A 20,146-nucleotide genomic window follows, 5' to 3' on the forward strand; every position below is an offset into this window, starting at 1 on the left:
GTCGAGCTCCGAGCTCCAGCTGGAGCGGCGGTCCCGAAATTTCTGCCCATCAGGTGACCAAGTGCATTCGCAATATACACACTCACTCCAAAAGCCACTCACGTCGAAGTCTCCGCTGCGAGCGCTTTGGCAGTCTGCGCTACGAATGTGACGCCAGTACGAGTGCAAGCTGTACGAATTGCAGCACTGGGTACCGCCGGCCGTCTTGCAAAAGCGTAAGCTTTTCACGTTCTACTTGGGAAAATGTTCGGCAAAGGCAGCGTGTTCTCTCGCATCAGCAAGACGGCACACATCCACGGGGAGTGTCTGCACGTGCGAGTGCATTCGACACATGATGGGCCCTCCTGTCAAAGCGGTTCAATGGGCGGAGTTCTGAGTGCGTCTCTGCTACGGCTACGATGCTATCGGCTCCCCGGCAAGAAGAGGAAACCCATTCGCGATCTCTACAAAAACATTTGTGCAGCAGATCCACGTTGTGCTGTGAGAACAGGAACAACCTCGTCGTATGAAGCAGAACCCGAGGTCGCGGAGCTTGCTGAAAAGAAGCCGCTCGGCTTCAACGCAGTCTCCCGAGTTCAGCTCCAAGAACCACGTCACCTGGCGAGCACACACGTCAGCACCAGCGAAGTCGCCGCCGTTCGCGATTCGAAAACGCGCCGTCAAAACCCACCGCGAATGCAGACTTCGCGCCACCATGCTAGAGATAGAGTCCGGTCTAGCCCTGCGCTGGCATTGCGTCGTAGATTACCCGGGGATTCCGTGTGGCGGCCGACAGTCTTGTCTCCCTGAACCTGTTGCGTAGCAGAGAAGAACGCATCCGCCGTTGAGGAACTTTGACACGGGGCTCTTCCTGTAGCCAATGCACTCGCTGCCATCGTTGCTCTTCTGCAGCAGTTCCGGTTCCAAGCCCGGTCGACTGCAGACGTCATCGGCGGGGACGGGGCTGTCAGCTTTCTGCTCAGGATGCCGGTCGAGCCGACGACCGGCTCGGCCGGGCTCGTTTATTTGTGGAATTACTTGTGGCCCGCTCAATTCCTTTTTTGTGGCGGGTTTTTGCCACAAACCGGGCAAAACCGGGCCGGGCCGCGAAGTTTCCCCCCAAACCCGCGAAACTTTTTTCCGATACATTTAAACAGGAAAACGCTTATTTATGGCGGGTTTGTGGCGCCAAACGGGACAAGTTTTGACCGAACCCGCGAAACTTTTTACGCCACAAACAAGCGACCCACATCGGACCGCCACTTTTACACGCGACATAGCAGGCCTGCCACATCGGACCACCATTTTCGGACGCCACAAAGCAGTGGCAGTGCCACAATCGGACGCCACACGTTGAAGCCACAACCAGGCCTAGTTGTGGCGCATTTTCCGCGCCAAAACGGTTTGAATCATTTTGTTGCCGCAGGATGGCCGACGACGTCGCCGCGGCTCCTTCTGCGGCTCCTGCGGCGCCCCGCGCCTCGGCGGCCCGCGCGCTGGCGGCGCAGCTGCGCGCCAGCGTGAGCTCGCTCAAGAGCGACGTGCGCGCGTCCTTCCGCCTGTGCGGGCGCGACTTCGGCGTGCTGGGCGCCGAGCTGGTGGCGGCGCTGGAGGGCGGCCGGCGGCGGGAGCGCGCGGCCGCGGACGCCCTGGCGCACGAGCGCGCCGCGCGCGGGCAGCTGGAGACGCGCCTGGCCGAGCTGCAGGGCAACATCCGCGTGCTGTGCCGCGTGCGGCCGCTGCCCGCCGCCGCCACGGGCTCCAGCGGCGAGGAGAGCGACGCGGCCAGCCCGGACAAACGGCGCAAGCGCGTGCAGGTCGAGTCGGCGCAGGAGCTGAGCGTCTTCTCGCCCGTGGACGGCGCGCTGTACAAGAGCTTCTCGTTCGCGCGCGTGTTCCACGAGCAGCACTCGCAGCCCACGGTCTTCAGGGAGGTGGCGCCGCTCGTGCGCGCGGCCGTGGCGGGCCACCACGCCTGCGTTTTCGCCTACGGCCAGACGGGCGCGGGCAAGACGCACACCATGCAGGGCGCGGACGGCGACCGCGGGCTGGTCTACCGCGCGGCGGAGCTCATCTACAGCTCGGTGGCGCAGCAGCAGCACGTCTACGAGTTCCACGTGACGGTGCAGGTCGTGGAGGTGTACAACGAGGAGATCTACGACCTGCTGGCGGCGCCTGCCACCGGTAGCAGCGGTAGTAACAGCAGCAGCAGCAGCAGCAACAGCGCTGGAGGAGCATCCACTGCAGGAGGCTCGGCGGCTGCGGGCAGCGCAGACAGGGGCTCGCCCTCCAGTCTGGCCAAAATGGGCTGCCACGTCGGCGCCACGAGCATGTGCGGCAACCAGCCCTCGAGCTCCTCGGCGACGCTGGAGATCCGCCACGGAGAGAATGGGGTCTACCTCAAGAACGTGGAGGCGGTGGCCGCACCCAGCGCCAAGGAGCTCCACGACGCCATCGCGCGCAGCAAGGCCAGCAGGGCCAAGAACGACCGCAGCAACCGCGCCCACACCGTCGTGATGATCGACATCCGGCGCACCAGCAAGGCGAACGGCGAGGAAGACGCGGGAAGGCTGGCGCTCGTGGACTTGGCGGGCTCGGAAAGGCTGTCCAAGACGGCGGACACGCCCGCCATCACCGTCCGTGAATCGCAGCACATCAACAAGTCGCTGGCGGCTGTAGGAGACGTCCTGGCGGCGCTGCTGGCCAAGGAGAAGCACATCCCGTTCCGCAACACCAAGCTCACCCACTTGCTGCAGGACTCGCTCAGCGGCAGCACCAATCGCACGCTGCTCATTGTCCACGTGAGCCCGAGAAGCGCCGACGTGAACGAGACCATCAACTCGCTCAAGTTCGCGTCGCGCGTCAGCCACATCCAGACGGGCAAGTCGCAACGCACAGAGCGTGCCGAGATCTCTCGCCTGAACGGAGTGGTGAGGATTGATTGTTTTCTGTTTGTTAGTAGCTGGTGGCATGAAGCTGACGTATTCTGTGTTTTTCCCTGCAGGTTGCCAACCAAGTCTCACAGATCCAGGCGCTCCAAGAGAAGCTGGCAGCCGAGCTAGAGCTACGCAAGAAGTACGAGAAGCGGCTGGAAGAGTACCGTCAGGAGGAGCATCGCCGCAGGTCGAAGGGCGATGAGAGAAGAGCTTTGCAGCAGATGAGGACCCCGTCACCAGAACTGCCACCCCCAATCTCATCGCGCAGGTGGAGTTTGTATGCACGAAAGTACGCAGATCGGCGTGTCGTGGCGCTCAACGCTTGCCACTCGATTGGAGCAAGGGCTAACTCGATCTATATTCTTGACAGGGAGAAGCTTGCCAATGCCCAGGGGCTCAATGGCATCGAAAACGTTGCTGAAAACATTCTCCGAGGCAACGAGTCTTCACCCGAAACTGCAGAGATTAGGACGACGAGTAGTGGCAAACCGAGCGGCATCTCTCCTCCCACAAACTTCTCGCGACGACTCAGTTTGTCTGCTCTGGATCAAAAGGCTAGGCCTCCAAGTCGAGCTGCGCAGACAGGGAAGAGGAAGAGAACAGCTGCGTCCGATAAAGTTCGCAGGTAAGGAAGGAAGGAAGTGTGATGGTTGTGCAGTATGGCAATTATCTACTGACCGCGAATTGTTCGGCGTGCTTAGCATTCTCAAGAAGCAGCGTGGCGACGACGAAGTTGTCGACTTGACGGCGATCGATAGCGACAACAACGTAGCAGCATCCAAGCAAGTCTCATTTGACTTGTCGCTCGCAACCATCGGCACATCGGCTTTGCCTTCTCGTGAGCTGACCGCCACACCCAGCGCCCCTCGGGTGTAAGTGCTGCATACTTAAACCAAAACCAGCCTCGATCACGATCTCACTGATTCTGTGCGTGCAGCTCTGTAGGTGGAGCGGTGCGAGTTCTTGCCGCGACCAGGACGGCGACGCCGGCGAGAAGGGTTACATCGGCTTCTAGCAAACGTGTCAAGCCTAAATGGAACGGATGGCGGTGAAGTGCGACAGCTTTTCGACGACCAAACACTCAAGACAGACCAAGAAGACGCGAGGCCATCGTTGCATCAAACCACACGCGAACCCGTGAAGAAACCCCACAGTAACGTTACGTATAATATGATCAACACAACAGTAAGCTGGCCTCTGGCCAAGCTCAGTATCGATTTCCCGGGCAACGTTCCCCATTCATTAGTTTTCGTTGGAATGTCGTGTGTCGAGCGCGCGTTCGGTCTGCGATCGCTCCAGAATCGGACGCGACACCTTCAAAGTTGTTCCGTTGCTCGGCTTGGCTGGGGCCTCATGCTGTTCGACCGGCGCATCTTCAAGCGCTCTGCCCGCTGCGCAGCTTCGTCCGCAGCGTCGACCTCATTCCGTGCGCATTGGAACATCTGAGCACAAGCACAACCTTCGTCAGCTTTCCTTCACTTTGTAACAAATAGGACCCAAGGACAACTCACCGTGCAAAATGACGCCAGTGTTGTGAAGAATTCCGTCGGGTTTCGCTTCGGGTCTTCACCAAAGTAGTCGAGCACACTTGACACCTCCCTTGCTCGGTCGATCCCTTCTTTCAGCGCCTTCATCTGTGCCTCGATTTCGGAGGCGGCAGTCTGCATCGACTTGATCGTGACCTCCAGCCCCAGGCTCTCGACCGCTTGCTGCTCGACACAGTGATAAGCGTGAGTCAGATCCCACTACAACTCATTGCAAAACAAAAAATTGAACCAGTGCCAAACCTTTTCCAGAAGTGCCAGCTCGTTGTTGAGACTCGTGAGCCCCCTCTCCAGCTTCTTGTACTCTTCGTCAACAGTGTCGAAGGATTCGCGCGCTGCGAAAGGGACACTTCGCAGCTCGGCCTGGAAGTCGAGCACCTGGGGATGGTTTTTCTTCACGAGCCGGACGAGGTAGTGAAGCACCGTCGTCTTCTGGTTCACAGCCTTCGTGTGCCCCAATCGCAGCAGCGAGTCCACCGTGAATCCCTTGATCCCGTTGTCTTCGCCGCTGCCGTTCAGGGTGTTGCCCAGCTTGAGCACCATAGCCAGCAAAATCTTGAGCAATCGACTCCCCTTGACCTCCTCGCCTGCTTTCTGTAGATGGGATAACGAGGCCGAGAGCTCCGCACTACGTGAAGTGAAGGACAACTTGTACACCAGACTCTCCATGCGAGGCGCATACCGCTTAACCTTTGAGATTTCAAGGATGAACTTCTCAGCCTGGTACATAGCATGATAACAAGAACTGTAAGCCAACAATGGAGGAACTCGCGCACAAAATACAATCAGCACGTACCTCTCCTAGCATCTCCTTATGTCCAGCATACCCCGACACTAGTTTTCGTCGGAATGCTGCGCAGTAAGCTCACCAGGAAGGCTTGGCAAACAAACATTGAGCCATTTTGCAGCTCGTGTTGGTAATTTGTCTGTCGAGAAATACGCGGAGCAAGGTTCGGGGGGATCAAAGTTCGCATCCAGATGTAGCGGATGAACGACTGTTGCTATGGTACTGAATGTGGGAGCGCTTGCAAACAATAGCAATTCCAAAAGTAGGCAAAAAAAATTCAGGATGCATGTTTGAAGCTGTAACTTGGATATTCAATTTTGCACCGCTTGAACGATTGATGCCTTGCTGCGCAACCTCGTACCATCGTAGCTAAACCAGAATCCTACCAGGCGTGAATTCCAGCTCGCTTATTCCTCTCACCCATGTATTTCCTGCCTCTGTAGCTCCATGTCGTCACAAGAAATGGCATCATACGCGGCTTCCAAAGTGTCAACAGAGCACGTGATAGGCGTTCCTTCTGTCGTCTCAAGCGTCTTTCGTGTCGACTTCTTTTCCTCGAAAGGGCGGTACTCACCCTGCAGGAAAACCACCGCGATGACCTGGCGATAATGCTCCTCTTTCGAAATGAATGGCTTGGGCTTGGGTTCATCAGTTTTGCGCGGTACCACATAGCAGAGCTCTACCGAGAGAATCTCCATCCACTTGCACGCGTGCAAGATATTGAAGAAGTCACAGAATGCCTTGGCGGCGAAACTGTGCTTGGATGCTCTTGTCACCTGGACAAAGCGAACGAAACCTTCCGCCTTGTCCAAGAAGACGATGTCGTAACCACTTTGGTTCCACTTAAACGGCACAAGCCACTGTTTCGTGGATAAGGCTTGCAGTTTCAGCTGCAGCTGCGCGATGTCGAAGTGAACCAGAGGATATTGTTTCCACTCAACGTTTCCCCCGCTAGCCAATTGCTTGAGTATCAGCGGACCATGTGCTAGACACCCGATGACCCATCCCTCAAAGATGAATCCATCCATCGACGGGTTCATCTGAAGTAAGCTCACTGCTTTCAGAATATCAGGGCCAAGTTTAATACTGAGTTCTCGAACAGCGTACGAGCTTACAATTCGCTGTTGAATCTTGTTCATCCCGTCACGATACAGAGCCAGAAGTCGATTAACTAGACCGCCAGACAGCACCCCGGTATCAAATTCAGCGAAGGATTTTAGCGAACCCACGCTCATAAGGGCTATGTCAAGCGAGGCCATGGCCCTGCTCGTCATGACAGCGAACATCATTCGCGCACTGCCGCCGGCGACGTAGAATTTTTTCTCCACCAACGCCACTCGATCTTCACAGGGGGGTGTTAGCCGCTCCAATCGCCGTAGCACCATCACGCAGGGCGTGTTCAACACTGTCGAAAAAGTTGTCTTCTCTTACGGCAGTGCGGTACTCATCAAGTGTCCACGACAGCAACTCGAACACGTGAACATTGAACACCTCCGTTGCTGCGTCTGTCTCCATACCTTCTGGAATAGCGCAGCCTTTCTCTTCGGAATCACCATCCATATCACGCATCTCACTTTCAAGTAGCACTTGGTCAGGCACACTGCGCTCGGCTGGAGTGGCCAGTTTATCCAAAGCATCGAGCCAGGGATTGACCTTCTCTCCAGGTATCTCAACGTGAGGCTTAATGGGTTGGTAAGTTTCCGGCCGGTCTTCTTTGCCCAGCGAGACCATCGACGTCACTATTACAAGGCGCCGAGAGAGATCCTTCCGAGAACGCCACTTCCGGCACTCCAGCAATACCGAGTCGCACGCAGGGTCGTAAAATACAATCGCCCTTTTATCCTGTAACTTCGACGAAAACAGCAAGTTGTTGAGGTGACGATCGTTCCAAGCTTCTGCTGCCCACAACTCCTTACCCTTCACCATATAACAGAGGAACCTGCTCAGTGCTATCGATCGAAGTGAATCCACACGACGTCCCACAAATCGCGATCTACGGTACCAAACGCGAAGGCGAAAGCTGCGCATGTCTTGCCTGTTCCAGGTGCTCCACAAATGATCACCTGTGCGTAGGTGTCAACGGCGTTGCATTGGATTTTGCGCCATTCATCCACAGTTTCTGGACGGCAGTACAGCTGTAGGTCGTGGCCTTCTTTAAGGATGGTCGCCCCTGAAATCTTCAGTAGCTCCCAAAGAATGCGGACTAGCCTCTTCTCTGCGTCAAGAGAAGGCGTCGGGCAGTCGCTATCCACGAGCGTCCACTGGGCTCCTGCACTGCTGCCTTCAGAACTGTTGTGTTCTGTCTTCTGCCGCTTCAGATAGTTCTTGGGAAGCTCCACCAGCAGGTGATCCAGATAAAGCTTGATAAATCCACCAGCACGTGAATCCGTCCGGGTCCCTGCTCGTAAACCCATGACACTGGTTGTGATGGCCATATCTTTGGAAACTCCATTTTACCGGATTCGTTCTTCGCGGCCCGAGCGATAAGAATTCGTCTAAGTTTTCGTTAGCTTTAACCCATTGGCCCTTCTCCCCCTTGGTCTTCGCCTTGTAGAGGGTTATTTCAGCAGGAGGAATGTCCAGTATTCCACTCAGCGTATCCCGCACCACATCCACATCAGCGTCGAGGCTCGTCTCAATCGTATGCACTCGCGCAATATGGTACAATCCACAGAACAGCTTGATCTTCGGCGCCGGCAAGAAGAAAGAGTGTACCATGCGAGGAGACTTCAATTGGCAGCAATTTAGCAAACTACAAATTAGATCCTATCAACAAGCGGACGAAGTCGTCCCCCACCTATCACCAGAACACAAGTACAGTAACGTTACGTATAATATGACCAACATAACAGTAAGTTGGCCTCTCCATTCATTAGTTTTCGTTGGAATGTCGCGTGTCGAGCGAGCGTTCGGTCTGTGATCGCTCTAGAATTGGACGCGACACCTTCAACGTCGGTCCGTTGCTCGGCTTGGGCTGGGGTCTCATGCTGTTCGCCCGACGCATCTTCAAGCGCTCTGCCCGCTGCGCAGCTTCGTCCGCAGCGTCGACCTCATTCCGTGCGTGTTGGAACATCTGAGCACAAGCACAACCTTCGTCAGCTTTCCTTCACTTGCAATAGTTAGGAACCAGGGAGAACGCACCGTGCAAAACGAAGCCAGCGTTGTGAAGAACTCCGTCGGGTTTCGCTTCGGGTCTTCTCCAAAGTAGTCCAGCACGCTTGACACCTCCTCCCTTGCTCGGCCGATCCCTTCTTTCAGCGCCTTCATCTGTGCCTCGATTTCGGAGGCGGCAGTCTGCATCGACTTGATCGTGACCTCCAGCCCCAGGCTCTCGACCGCTTGCTGCTCGACACAGTGATAAGCGTGAGTCAGATCCCACTACAACTCATTGCAAAACAAAAAATTGAACCAGTGCCAAACCTTTTCCAGAAGTGCCAGCTCGTTGTTGAGACTCGTGAGCCCCCTCTCCAGCTTCTTGTACTCTTCGTCAACAGTGTCGAAGGATTCGCGCGCTGCGAAAGGGACACTTCGCAGCTCGGCCTGGAAGTCGAGCACCTGGGGATGGTTTTTCTTCACGAGCCGGACGAGGTAGTGAAGCACCGTCGTCTTCTGGTTCACTGCCTTCGTGTGCCCCAATCGCAGCAGCGAGTCCACCGTGAATCCCTTGATCCCGTTGTCTTCGCCGCTGCCGTTCAGGGTGTTGCCCAGCTTGAGCACCATAGCCAGCAAAATCTTGAGCAATCGACTCCCCTTGACCTCCTCGCCTGCTTTCTGTAGATGGGATAACGAGGCCGAGAGCTCCGCACTACGTGAAGTGAAGGACAACTTGTACACCAGACTCTCCATGCGAGGCGCATACCGCTTAACCTTTGAGATTTCAAGGATGAACTTCTCAGCCTGGTACATAGCATGATAACAAGAACTGTAAGCCAACAATGGAGGAACTCGCGCACAAAATACAATCAGCACGTACCTCTCCTAGCATCTCCTTGTCTCCAGCATACCCTGACACTAATGCAGCTTCCTCAGACGTGGGCAGGAACTCGTTGATCCCCACAAGCTGCTGGAGCGTCAGACCGTTCGGGTCGAACTTGATCACAGCTTGTGCGATCTCGCTGTAAGAAAGTTTGACCCGCGCCAACGAGATCGCAGCGTTCATGGCGCGCTTCCCGTCAATTAAAGTCACGGATTGTTTCCGCTTCAGAGCCTTACTCTGACCACGGGACGAGCTCTTCTTGCCACTGCCCGTGTTCTGGTTCGCGAAGAAAAGCGCCTCCAGCTCGTCCATGTCCATGTCAAAGTCCACATCATCATCTTCATCTTCCCAAATCGTCTGCTGGTTGAGGTTGCTCAGTCGGTCCTCCGAAATGGGCTGCCAGTGCAGCTTCTTTCGTGGACGCTTTGGCTTCACTGCTGCGGCTCTTTCCTTCGTCTCACCGCCAGACGTCAGTTGAGTAACAGTGGCGTCCGGTCCGAGCTCCAAGGCACGCACATCAGCATTTTCCGTCACCATTTTCTGCTTGACTGCGCCCTCAGGAAGCCCCATTTTCAGCATCTTAAAGTACTTGGAGTAAACAGGGTCGTCTTGAAGCTTGACGTCGTTATTCGAAGGAGTTAACTCTGACACGAAAGCATCTCCACCCAAATCAAGAGCACGCTCGTCTACGCCTTCAGTCTTCATTTTCTGGCGAACCGCTCCTTCCGGAAGCCCCATCTTCAGCATCTTGAAGTATTTGGCGTACGTTGGATCGTCCTGGAGCTTGACATCATTTCCACCAGACCCCCCTGCCAGCTGCGACACCATCGCATCACCGCCAAGCTCCAAAGCTCGGTCATCCACGCCATCAGCCTTCATCTTTTGCCTCACTGCACCCTCGGGTAGCCCCATCTGCAGCATCTTGAAATACTTGGCGAACTTTGGATCATCCTTGAGCTTCATGTCGTTCTTGGGGTCAACCGAGACTTCTTTCTCTGCAGGTTTCGGCAGCTTCGAGAAGGGCGCGTCTCCACCCAAGTCCAAAGCACGCTCATCAACTTCGTCTGCTTTCATTTTCTGCCGCACAGCACCCTCGGGCAGTCCCATCTTGAGCATCTTGAAGTACTTCGCGTAGACTTCATGGTCCTTCAGTAAAACTTCCGAATGAGAATCTTTCTCGCTGCTACTTGTAGGCGAGTTCACACATTTAATGTCGTCCTGAAGCTTCGACACACTCTGCGTAGCGACAATGCGGTCCTTCACCTCGTCGTAGACGGCATCCGGTCCCAAATCCAGGATTATTGGGTCGACTCCGTCCATCATTAATTTTTGTTTCACTGCTTCCTTCGGACACCCCATCCGCAGCATTCGGAAGTAGCTGCTATACTCTTCCATATCCTTCAGCCTTGTTTTCTGAGCATCGGCCACTTCAACTGCATCACCTTCATCCGCCGGGGCCTTCTCAACTGGAGAGAGGGGCTTCAAGGTCGAGGGATCAACGCCGTCCTTCTGCATGCAATTTTGAACAGCTTCAAACGGCACACCGTGCTTCAGCATCAACGTGTACTTGGTGTTTCCACTGCTCGCAGCTGACGTCTCGCTAGGCTTTCTCGCAGTTTTGAGCTCACTGAGCAACGCAGCTTTCGTATCCACTTTAGACGGTGCAGGTGCTGTAGAGGTTGCGGCCGCGAGAGTGTTCGCTAAAGAAATCGCAACCGCGGCGCTCGTGGTACCTGTACTGGTAGCAGCTTTCATCAGGTCCTCAATCGATAGTCCATTTGTTGCCAAAAACTCCTTCAGCTGATTGAACTCTTCTGGTGGTTTCACATCGGGTACATCCACAGTGACAGACAAATTATCAGGAGCATGTCCAGCATCAGCAACATCTTGCGGGTTTCCAGGCTCTCCACCAACCCACGATGACGGTACCAACTTCATGTTCGCGGGGATTTCTCCATTAGGCAGGCTGGCAGTCAAGACCGGAGACAGTTTTGGGGCACAAGCGTCGCACTCCCAAGCGCTGAAAAACTTCTTCACGTACACAGCATGATTGGTGCGATCGCTCATAGTCGTCAACCCGAAGGGGATCTTTCGCAGCCCCACGCACGTCGTATGATAATACTTTCCACACCGCCCAGCACAGCGAACAATCTGCGGGCGCATCATGTAGTCGTCTTCCTTGCAGGTGTCGCACAACGACGAGTCCACTGCTGTCGGGATCGAGTACCGCGAGCGTTGCGACTGCATTGCAGCGATTTCCGCTGTTGTCTGTCGACGCAGCAGCGGCTGTCGGTCACTTTCTGTAGGGGAGTCAGGCTTCTGGTTGTCCTTGGCCGCTTCCTCTTGCTCCTTCTTGGCCGCGATCTCCGCTGCTTCCTGTGCAAAGCAGGCCGACAAACCTTTCGAGTGCAGGAGGTCCAGCGCCACATTGGGCGCGTTCTGAGAGCACTGCAGCGCGAACGTCGTGGGCGTTTCGCAGAAGCCCATGCGGATGAAGTTCGAGTGCATGGCTGGGTCGGGCAGAACCACGTGGTGCTTGGTGATCTCCACGAGTCCCTGCCGGATCGCGCTGTTGCCCGTGTAGTCCATGCGCACGGAGTTCCGCGGCTTTCGCGCGTTGCTCTCATGCAGCACCAAGTCCACCGAGAACTGGTCCTCGTCGAACCCGTGCTCGTACTGCTTCATCAGGTCCAGATCGTGTTTCTTGAGCGTCACCAGCCCCGGCAGCAGGAACAGCGTCGAGTCCGCGTAGCGGAAGAGCACCCTCGAGGACGCGTCCACGTCGTCGGCGTTGTCGTAGTCCTCTCCGAAGGAGCACAAGATGGAGAAGCCTCCGTCCAGCTCGACGCCGTTCTCCCATAGGATGGCGAAGAAGCCGTCCTCCTCGTTCCAGTCCAGCACGGGCGTCTCTCCTCCTGCTGCAGCTCCTGCCACGCCCTCCCCGCTGTGCAGCGCGTCCGTGCAGAACACGAGCTTGTAGTCGTCCCAGATCTGCACGCAGGGCTGCAGCTCCACGGGCAGCTGGCGGAAGATGATGGCCTTGAGCAGCAGCGGCTTGTCGTTGGGCGCCTTGTGCTCTGTGAGCAGCTCGTGGAAGCCCGCGAGGAAGCGCTGGATGGACGGCGGCGTCTTGTTGCGCAGCGCCTGCGGCGTGAGCGACTTCATGTCCCAGCGCTTGCGGTAGAACTCGACGAAGGCGTCGGTCGGGTCGTCCGCCAGGCGCGCGAAGAGCAGGTAGCAGGCCACGACGACGCCGCTGCGGGTCTTGCCCGTCTGGCAGTTGACGAGCGCCACGTGCTGCGGGTCCAGCGAGAGCCACGCGTCCAGCGCGTAGCAGATGCGGAAGATCAGGTCCAGCGGCGGCGTGTGCGCCTTCATGCCGTCGCGCTCCCAGTTGAACTCGAGCAGCTGCTCGTGCAGCGCCTCGGCCACGCTCTGCGCGTCCGCGGCAGCGACAGCGCCCGAGCTGTCGCCCCCGACGGCTGCCGCGTCCTCGAGCGCGTTGAGGTTGAAGAGCATGAAGTGGCCGCGGTGGTTCGCGTCCAGGAACTGCGCCAGCTCCTCGGCGTTCACCGTGTTCTGCTTCTTGTCGGTCGCGCCGCAGCTCGGGACGCCCGCCACGACGAGCCGCTCCGTCATGAACGTCAGCTCCAGCGACCGAGCGTCGGGAGGCCGCACGTCGCCCATGCTGGCGCGACGCACGAGGCGCACGGGGCCCGCGTCGAACACGGAGCTCGTCAGCCGCCGCAGGGACTCCATCGCACTGATTGACTTTTGGGCGGTTGTTGTGTGAGAGTGTAGCCATGTCAGCCTCTTCCGACGTCTCTTTTTTGTGCCAAAGAGACGAAACCACTTCAACTTCGGCCAACTTATGCATTTTGGTTCCTTTTTGGAGATACTGTACCAACAGCATCGTGATGATCCGGTTTTGAGCTTGCGGTGACCCTCCTCTCGGTTCGCGTTCTTCCGGCCTGTCGCTGCGTTGTCTGCCAGCAGCAGCGCGCCATGCACGGGTCGCACCAGAAGATAGTACACCCCCGCCACGCTCGGACCGCGAGCGGAATAGTCGACGGCGTTGTAGACGTTGGTAGGGATTTCGAGGTCGTTGGCCATGTCGCTCCAGCTGGACTGGTACGTTGGCTTGCGTGACTGCATCCATGATCATCTTGGCGGTTGCTAGAAGGTCTGCTAGAACCATGGAGCCACTACGGACCAACGGAAGTGTGGGAACTTAACGTACAAGCCACTCGTGTACTGTATTCGCCGCTCAAGTATTCATCGCGGCAACTCGATGTAGAACGCCCGTGGACCTCAATGTAAAGAAGCACAGGGCCATAAATGCCATAGTTCCAGAGCTTACCCGCCTGCGGCTTCACTGTCAACTATTAACTGATAACTAACTACAGTAATGCTTGCAATACAGGGGTGAACCATAACAAAATAGGGGTGAGTAGATTGACTGGGTACTGTTATAGTGCAAGTTATGATAGGACGAAAATCTGTTTTGACACTTTGCGAGTCAATCGAGCAGATGCTGCGGCTGGCGTCATACGCGCGGAGTCGCCTGCTGCGCGCGGGGGTCGTCCTCGTTGCTGCCGTCGGCGTAACCCCTATATCTCCTCGCTTAGCTGGAAGCAGTGCCCCCTTCCATCGCCCTTGCGAGTTGCTTCGCTTCTTCTCCTCCTCGGACGCGGATAGCCATGACAGACCCCAGCGGAGGCCTCTGGCTGTGAACAACCCAGTAGCGTGGCAGGAGGCGGTGAAGCCTTCGCTCCTCACGTACTTCAAGCTCAAGAAGCACCTGATGGTGCCAATTGCCTTCGTCGTCCCTCATGGGGACGAGGCCTGGCCCAAATCAGCGTGGGGGTATCCGCTCGGGAAACATGCCGAGTGGCTGCGGAAGCGGTGGAGGGAGGGAGGGAGGGCGCAAAATCGACCCGGCGCAGAGGGAGGGGCTGGACGAGATAGGCTTCGCCTGGGACATTACGCAGTACAAGTGGGACCGCTTCGTCCTGCCATCACTGCGGAGGTTTTACGAGTTGAACGGACACCTTGGCGTGCCTAGTTCTTATCGTGTTCCGAGGGGGAGTCCCGACTGGCCCAAACACTTGGGCAGCAAGGTGAACAATATTCTTCAACGGGGGGACTTCATTGAGCAGGTGAAAGCGGATCAGGACGAGCTGGAACGACTGAATTTCGATGTTGGCCTAGCGCTATCCAGTCACAAGAGTCGGGAGAAGGTGGTGCCGGCGCATACGACAAGTCCAGACATGGAGTTGGGGGTTATTCGGAATGATCCTGAGTGGAAGTGGAGTGAGCGAATCATGCCAGCTTTTGAGGCGTTTCACAGACTACATGGGCATTGCCGGGTGCCTACACGCTTTGTGGTGCCATCAGATGAGCGCTGGCCAAAACTGTCCTGGGGTCTAAAACTCGGCATCGTTGTTGACAACATTCGTAACCGCGGCACTTACTCCACCCAGATTTCGCGTGACAAGACTCGATTGGTGGAGATGGGATTTGTGTGGGACCTCTATGAATCGGAGTGGAGTGAGCGCATTATGCCAGCGTTGGAGACGTTTTATCGGCTTCAAGGGCATTGTCGAGTGCCACAATCATTTGTGGTGCCATCGGATGGAAGCTGGCCAAGACTGTCGTGGGGTCTGAATCTTGGCACTGTTGTCAACAGCATCCGCCAAGGCGCTTACTTCACCCAAGTTTTACGTGACAAGACTCGTGTGAAAGAGTTGGGTTTTGTGTGGGACTTCTATGAAGCTGAGTGGAGTGAGCGCATTGTGCCACGTTCCGCCGACTAAATGGACATTGCCGAGTACCACAATCATATGTAGTGCCGGCGGCCTTTGCGGTACCTGCAGAGGCACCTTGGCCTGAAAAAATTCACGGTCTCAAGCTGGGTTTTGCAGTAAAGAATATATGCGGCCGCGTCACCTACTTTGACCAGATTGCCAGATCGATGGACTCGTTGGCGGCGATCAAATTCGACTCGATGACCCCAGTTAACAGGAAGTGGGAAGAGCGCGTGGAGCCGATGCTGGCCACGTTCGAGCAGCTGCATGGACATCGCGACGTGCCGCGCGACTTCGTGGTCCCGTCACGATCTCCGTGGGACGAGAAGGATTGGGGTATCCAACTGGGCAAGCTAGAGCTGGAAGAATCTCTCCATCGACAAGGGTAACATGCAACAATATCGAGCCATTTGATGAATCAATAAGGCAAAAGGTTTCGTTTTCCGTCTATTGGCTTCCTATCTACTCCACCAAAATGTATCTCAGCTCTTCTTCCCGACGCCTGGCCTCATTGCCCACGCCAAAGAACCGCCTAATTGCCTCACGCTTGCTCTTGCGCTGCGCCTTCTTGACGAGTCGATCGTAGGCCACGTTGGTGGCTTTGCGCACTGCTGCTTCCTCTTCAGCAGACGACCAGAAGAGGGCGATTTTAGCAGGACTGACAACAACCAGACTGCAAGACGAAGAGCTGCTGGATGAGCTGTCGCGACCACCTTCAATAATCCCCAGCGCCAACTCAACCCCATCGTACTGACGAGTTGGCCTTGCGTCGCATGTTGATTCTGCCCGGTTTCCCCGGATGAAGAACATTGGTGCGCGGTCTCCTCCGAACCGGAGGGGCTTGTACGGCACAAAGCCCTTGCTCTCATCGTATCTCGGTTGGATGGAGACGTAGGCTGGGAGCGACAGTTTGAGGCCGTGGCGCGAGTCAAACACCCGTGCGAGCTTGGTCGCATCCACGTCGCAGCGCATGGCTTCCATCGGGAGGTTGGCGTAGAAGGCTGTGACAGCGGATTCGAGGGCTTGCGTGGGGTTGAACGTGGTGGCTAACGTCTGGGCTTTCTCTCGGATGTCTGGTGTCAGCAGAGCCCCAAAGCTCGAGGCAAGAGTCTCCACTGTGCACGTTCTCCAGTCGATCAACGGTAGACTTACTTGGGCTCGATCACAAACATTAGCCATGAACTGTTGGCACGAGTGTGTGCCACACATGCCGATGGGTTTGCCAGCCGAGAGACTTTCCGCAACGATATCGGGCTCACCCCAGTGGATCACTCCAGCCACAGCTTGCTCTTGGAAGAGCCTTGCATACGGTAAATCGCTGGGGATTTCCAGCACATTTTCAGACTGGTAAAGCGCTCGCTGCTTGTTCCCGACTTCCCGAGTCTGGAAAACGATTCTCACCTGTTGCTTAGCAGCAGCAGCGTCCACTTTCTGCAATAACTCATCCAAAGTACCAGACGACATTGCTCGCGTGGAGACTCCGAAGTAAATGACTGGTGGAGTGGGCGCCTGGAATGCGAACTCGGTGAGTGCACTGGGCCACTTGAAGCGCTTATTCTCCTTCTGGCGCTTCCTGCGTTTCCGTCGACTGATTCCAGCGGTGAGGCCTAGTGTCACATGACCAACCACTGACAGCTCCGCTCCCCAGTCCAATGGCTTCGGCATCAGCGCAGGGTTCCAGAGGTAAATGTGAGGAACTTCCCACCGCACCAGCGGATCAGGGCGGTCGCAACGCTTCTGGAGGCCGATGAAGGCGCGAAACTGGGTCAACACTTCAGCCACGCCACCACGCCAAAACGTCGTGTCCACGATTCCGTAGGTGAGCAGGTTGCTTTGGCACAGCGTCATGATAGTTGAGTCGAGGCCAGTGATCGAGCTCAAAGGATGGGGGGAATAGCACGTCGGTGAGAGGGGTTCCAAGCTGGCGCACTGGAGGGGGATGCCAAGTCGTTCGGCAACATGAACATGCCCGAGCAGTAGTGGGTGCCACAACAGCGCATCCGCCCGAAAGTGCACTCCAGGGATATTTGTGCCCCCGCCATGCGGGTCGAATCCGTATGCAGCGGGCCACAACGAGTACATGAGCTCCTTGAACGCTTGAATAGCACCAGCGCCCAGTCGACCTGGCGCTGCAGTTTGAGCTGCGCTTTGGCTGTCGTACACGAACTTTGCAAAGTCCTGGATACTCTCGGGGCCGCCAGCGAGGGGGTAGAATTCGAGACCTCGGGTCATGATCTCGGTTCGGAACCGCTCATTGGCGGCCACGCGTACTCGATGTCCCTGCTCCTTGAGCTTGATCCCGATTGCGACGAACTGCTTCACGCCGTTATTCCAGGTGCCAATCGGGGCGAGGCAGATATTCATGGTTGGTACCGGGGGCGCTGTCTGCCCAGGCGTTTGATGCTGGCAAGTCGAATACGCTTCCCATTCCTTAATCGTTGACGGGTCAACCATGTCAGCACACTCATCGGCAAAATTGAGGGTAATTTCCACTGCCCCACTTGGTGTAAGCGGGGCTGTTTGCAGCGTAATTCGCGGTTCTGGGTGACCAATCGCCTCCACGCTCTCGACTACAGTGCTCGTGTTGCTGAGATTGCTGATAGTGTCAGCCTCCAGAAGAGTGATATCGTCACTTGGGTGTGACTGCCTTCTCGAGCTTAAGATGTCGTGAGCCCCGGTGGTCTTGGCCTTTTGAGCCTTCAGGAGCGCTTCATAGCGACCACGGTAGCGGTGCTTCTCATCTCGTCGCAATCGCTTCAGCATTTTCTTCCGGTCTTCCCTTCGCACGAAAATCACAATGTCAACAGCGTTTGGACGCAGTGCGGAGGAAAAGGTGCCAGCCAAGCCATCTTCTGCTCCCAAGGCGGCCATCAGGTGGCGGTCGAACACGCTGTTCAGCTTCCGGTGGCCCTCCTCTCGGTTCGCGTTCTTCCGGCCTGTAGCTGCGTTGTCTGCCAGCAGCAGCGCACCATGCACGGGTCGCACCAGAAGATAGTACACCCCCGCTACGGTCCCCTTGGCAGCTCCGATGACGCCTCCTTTCATCAAGCCTTTGGCTGGTTGGGATAGAACTCCAGTGATCGCCCCAGTCAACTCATGAGCGAAGACGACGACCCCCGTGGCCACTCCAGTGAGCAGTGAGCCCGGACCGCGAGCGGAATAGTCGACGGCGTTGTAGCGCAGCAGCTTCTTGTGCCTGTTACCCGGTCGCTCCTTGAGGACGAAGGCGCAGCGGTCGCAGAGTTTGATCTTGTCGTGGTCACTCCACTGGGTGGCGATGCGCTGGTGGTCCAGGTCGCACCACATATCGTGCGCTGGTAGATGCCGGTAGAAGCTGCGTACAGCCTCTTCGGCGCCGTCCTCCTGCGGCATGAGGTCTCGCAAGGCCTCGGCCCTAGTGCGTAGCTCTGGGTTCTGAAGATCCACGAAAGCCTTGCGCAGTACCTCAGTTGTCAGTTGGGCGATGGGGCAAGGCGCCACCCCCACGCGGGCACTGACGACGGCTTGGCCCCAGAAGGGTTGATCTCCGAAGAAGGGGACGATGAAGGTGGGCTTGCCAGCGAGTAGACCAGCGGCTGTGGTGCCTGCTCCACCATGGTGAACGACGGCTGACACTCGGGGCATGAGCCAGTCGTGCGGACAGTTGCCAAGGAAGAAGACGTTGCTAGGGATTTCGAGGTCGCCGGCCATGTCGCTCCAGCTGGACTGGATCAGCACGCGGACATTGGCCTGAGTGGCTGCTTCAACGATCATCTTGGTGGTTGCTAGCGGGTCGGCCAGCACCATGGAGCCGAATCCAACGAAGATAGGTCCTCCGTCGTCGCCGAGAAATGCCTCGAGCTCTGGGGATGGGGAGTAGACGGATGCAGCCTCCTTCAGGGACACTGTACCGATGACGTCGTAAAGATGCCCCCAGTCCGCTGGCTTCGGCACAAGCTGCGGACTCCACATGAACGCGTGGGGTATTTCCAGATCCAGAAGCAGCTCCGACCCAAGGTCTCCGTTGCGGATGGGGCGTAGCTTCAGTACTTCCTTTCGGAACTCGTTGATCATCCCTTCCGTGCCATGCCACATGATGAGGTCCACGAGCTTGTAGGACAGGTAGTTCTTCTTCTGAAGTTTGCCAGTGTAGGCTAGATTCGACAGCGGATGGGGGAACGCCATTGTGGGCACCCACGGCTGCGGGAACATGATGTGCAGCGGCACTCCGAGGCGTTCGGCCACGTGGATATGCCCATAAGACACGGGGTTGGCGATGATTGCTTGGGCTCGGAACGGTGGACCGGGCACGCCGGGGCCTCCACCGTCGGGGTCCGCGTCCGATACGGCTGGCCACGTGGAGAGCACGATCTCGTTGATCATCGTCCTGTTGCGTGGCACGTCCTTGGTGAGCGTCTCGATCTTGGTGGGGATGAGGTGGCCGCCCGTCTTGACCATGTAGGCGGCCAGCTCTTTCGGGTCGCCCCCTAGAGGGTAGAACTCGACGCCGTGGCTCATGACAAAGTCTCTGTAGACGGCGTGAGTGGCGAGGCGAACGCGGTGGCCGTCGCGTTGAAGGCGCTGAGCAATGGCCAGGAACGGCTGAACGTCTCCGCGCGTGCCCACGATGAGGATGCAGATGCTCATGAGCGGCGGGACTGGAACCAGGTCGTCGTCGATTTTAGTCGCCTGTGGCTTCTTGCTATCGACGTCCTGCCCCCGGGTAGCGGACGATTGGTTCGAACTGTCGGGGGCTTCGACTCGCGGTGTCTGCAGGTCGATGGCGTCCTCGGCGGGGAAGTCGAGCTGAATGTGGCCATCAGGTCGCTGAAGTGCGAGGACGGCACTGATCTTGTGGAACTTGCCACTCGCGAAGGACCTTGTGCGCGACGGGACGTTGTCGATGGTCTCGACCTTGGCGCCGCGGTGCATCCTCGCTCTGGGCGAGAACTGCGCGAGTCGGGGAATGGCGTTGGGGCTCGAAAGCCATGCATCACCAAAGTTAGCGAAAGGAGACTCGGTAATCATAGAGTAGATTGTCAGTCAGTCCAACAATAGCGTCATGTTGCGAGCTGCCTGTACTGGGTATACAAAATCCACACTTTCAGGGATAATCGTAAATTTGTTTACTGTCTGTT

The 20,146-nt window shown here is 56.9% G+C and overlaps 6 protein-coding genes across 6 annotated transcripts; 2 read left to right on the forward strand and 4 right to left on the reverse strand.

The window, feature by feature from the left end:
• Positions 1 to 2,000: 2,000 nt before the first annotated feature.
• On the forward strand, positions 2,001 to 3,930 carry PHYSODRAFT_550823 (hypothetical protein; the record flags this gene model as incomplete). The annotated part of the gene is made up of 5 exons (XM_009539558.1): positions 2,001 to 2,163; positions 2,254 to 2,933; positions 2,984 to 3,204; positions 3,286 to 3,540; positions 3,617 to 3,930. The coding sequence occupies 5 exons, from the start codon at positions 2,001 to 2,003 to the stop codon at positions 3,789 to 3,791; spliced, it is 1,494 nt and encodes a 497-aa protein (XP_009537853.1). The 3' UTR covers positions 3,792 to 3,930.
• A 227-nt stretch (positions 3,931 to 4,157) lies between these two features.
• Positions 4,158 to 5,188, reverse strand: PHYSODRAFT_251840 (hypothetical protein; the record flags this gene model as incomplete). Its single annotated transcript, XM_009539559.1, has 3 exons — positions 4,158 to 4,271; positions 4,427 to 4,624; positions 4,703 to 5,188. The coding sequence occupies 3 exons, from the start codon at positions 5,186 to 5,188 to the stop codon at positions 4,158 to 4,160; spliced, it is 798 nt and encodes a 265-aa protein (XP_009537854.1).
• Positions 5,189 to 5,662: 474 nt separating this feature from the next.
• Positions 5,663 to 6,631, reverse strand: PHYSODRAFT_319651 (hypothetical protein; the record flags this gene model as incomplete). Its single annotated transcript, XM_009539560.1, has 1 exon — positions 5,663 to 6,631. The coding sequence occupies one exon, from the start codon at positions 6,629 to 6,631 to the stop codon at positions 5,663 to 5,665; it is 969 nt and encodes a 322-aa protein (XP_009537855.1).
• A 1,487-nt stretch (positions 6,632 to 8,118) lies between these two features.
• Positions 8,119 to 12,981, reverse strand: PHYSODRAFT_565908 (hypothetical protein; the record flags this gene model as incomplete). Its single annotated transcript, XM_009539561.1, has 7 exons — positions 8,119 to 8,319; positions 8,388 to 8,588; positions 8,667 to 9,143; positions 9,220 to 10,955; positions 11,364 to 11,778; positions 11,818 to 12,657; positions 12,703 to 12,981. The coding sequence occupies 7 exons, from the start codon at positions 12,979 to 12,981 to the stop codon at positions 8,119 to 8,121; spliced, it is 4,149 nt and encodes a 1,382-aa protein (XP_009537856.1).
• Positions 12,982 to 14,105: 1,124 nt separating this feature from the next.
• Positions 14,106 to 15,477, forward strand: PHYSODRAFT_362379 (hypothetical protein; the record flags this gene model as incomplete). Its single annotated transcript, XM_009539562.1, has 1 exon — positions 14,106 to 15,477. The coding sequence occupies one exon, from the start codon at positions 14,106 to 14,108 to the stop codon at positions 15,036 to 15,038; it is 933 nt and encodes a 310-aa protein (XP_009537857.1). The 3' UTR covers positions 15,039 to 15,477.
• Positions 15,478 to 15,491: 14 nt separating this feature from the next.
• On the reverse strand, positions 15,492 to 20,072 carry PHYSODRAFT_353054 (hypothetical protein; the record flags this gene model as incomplete). Its single annotated transcript, XM_009539563.1, has 2 exons — positions 15,492 to 19,650; positions 20,068 to 20,072. 2 exons carry the CDS (start codon positions 20,070 to 20,072, stop codon positions 15,492 to 15,494), a joined length of 4,164 nt encoding a protein of 1,387 aa, XP_009537858.1.
• Positions 20,073 to 20,146: the final 74 nt, after the last annotated feature.

This window comes from Phytophthora sojae, assembly GCF_000149755.1.
Source record: "Phytophthora sojae unplaced genomic scaffold PHYSOscaffold_13, whole genome shotgun sequence".
In the NCBI taxonomy this organism is placed as follows: Eukaryota; Oomycota; class Peronosporomycetes; order Peronosporales; family Peronosporaceae; genus Phytophthora; species Phytophthora sojae.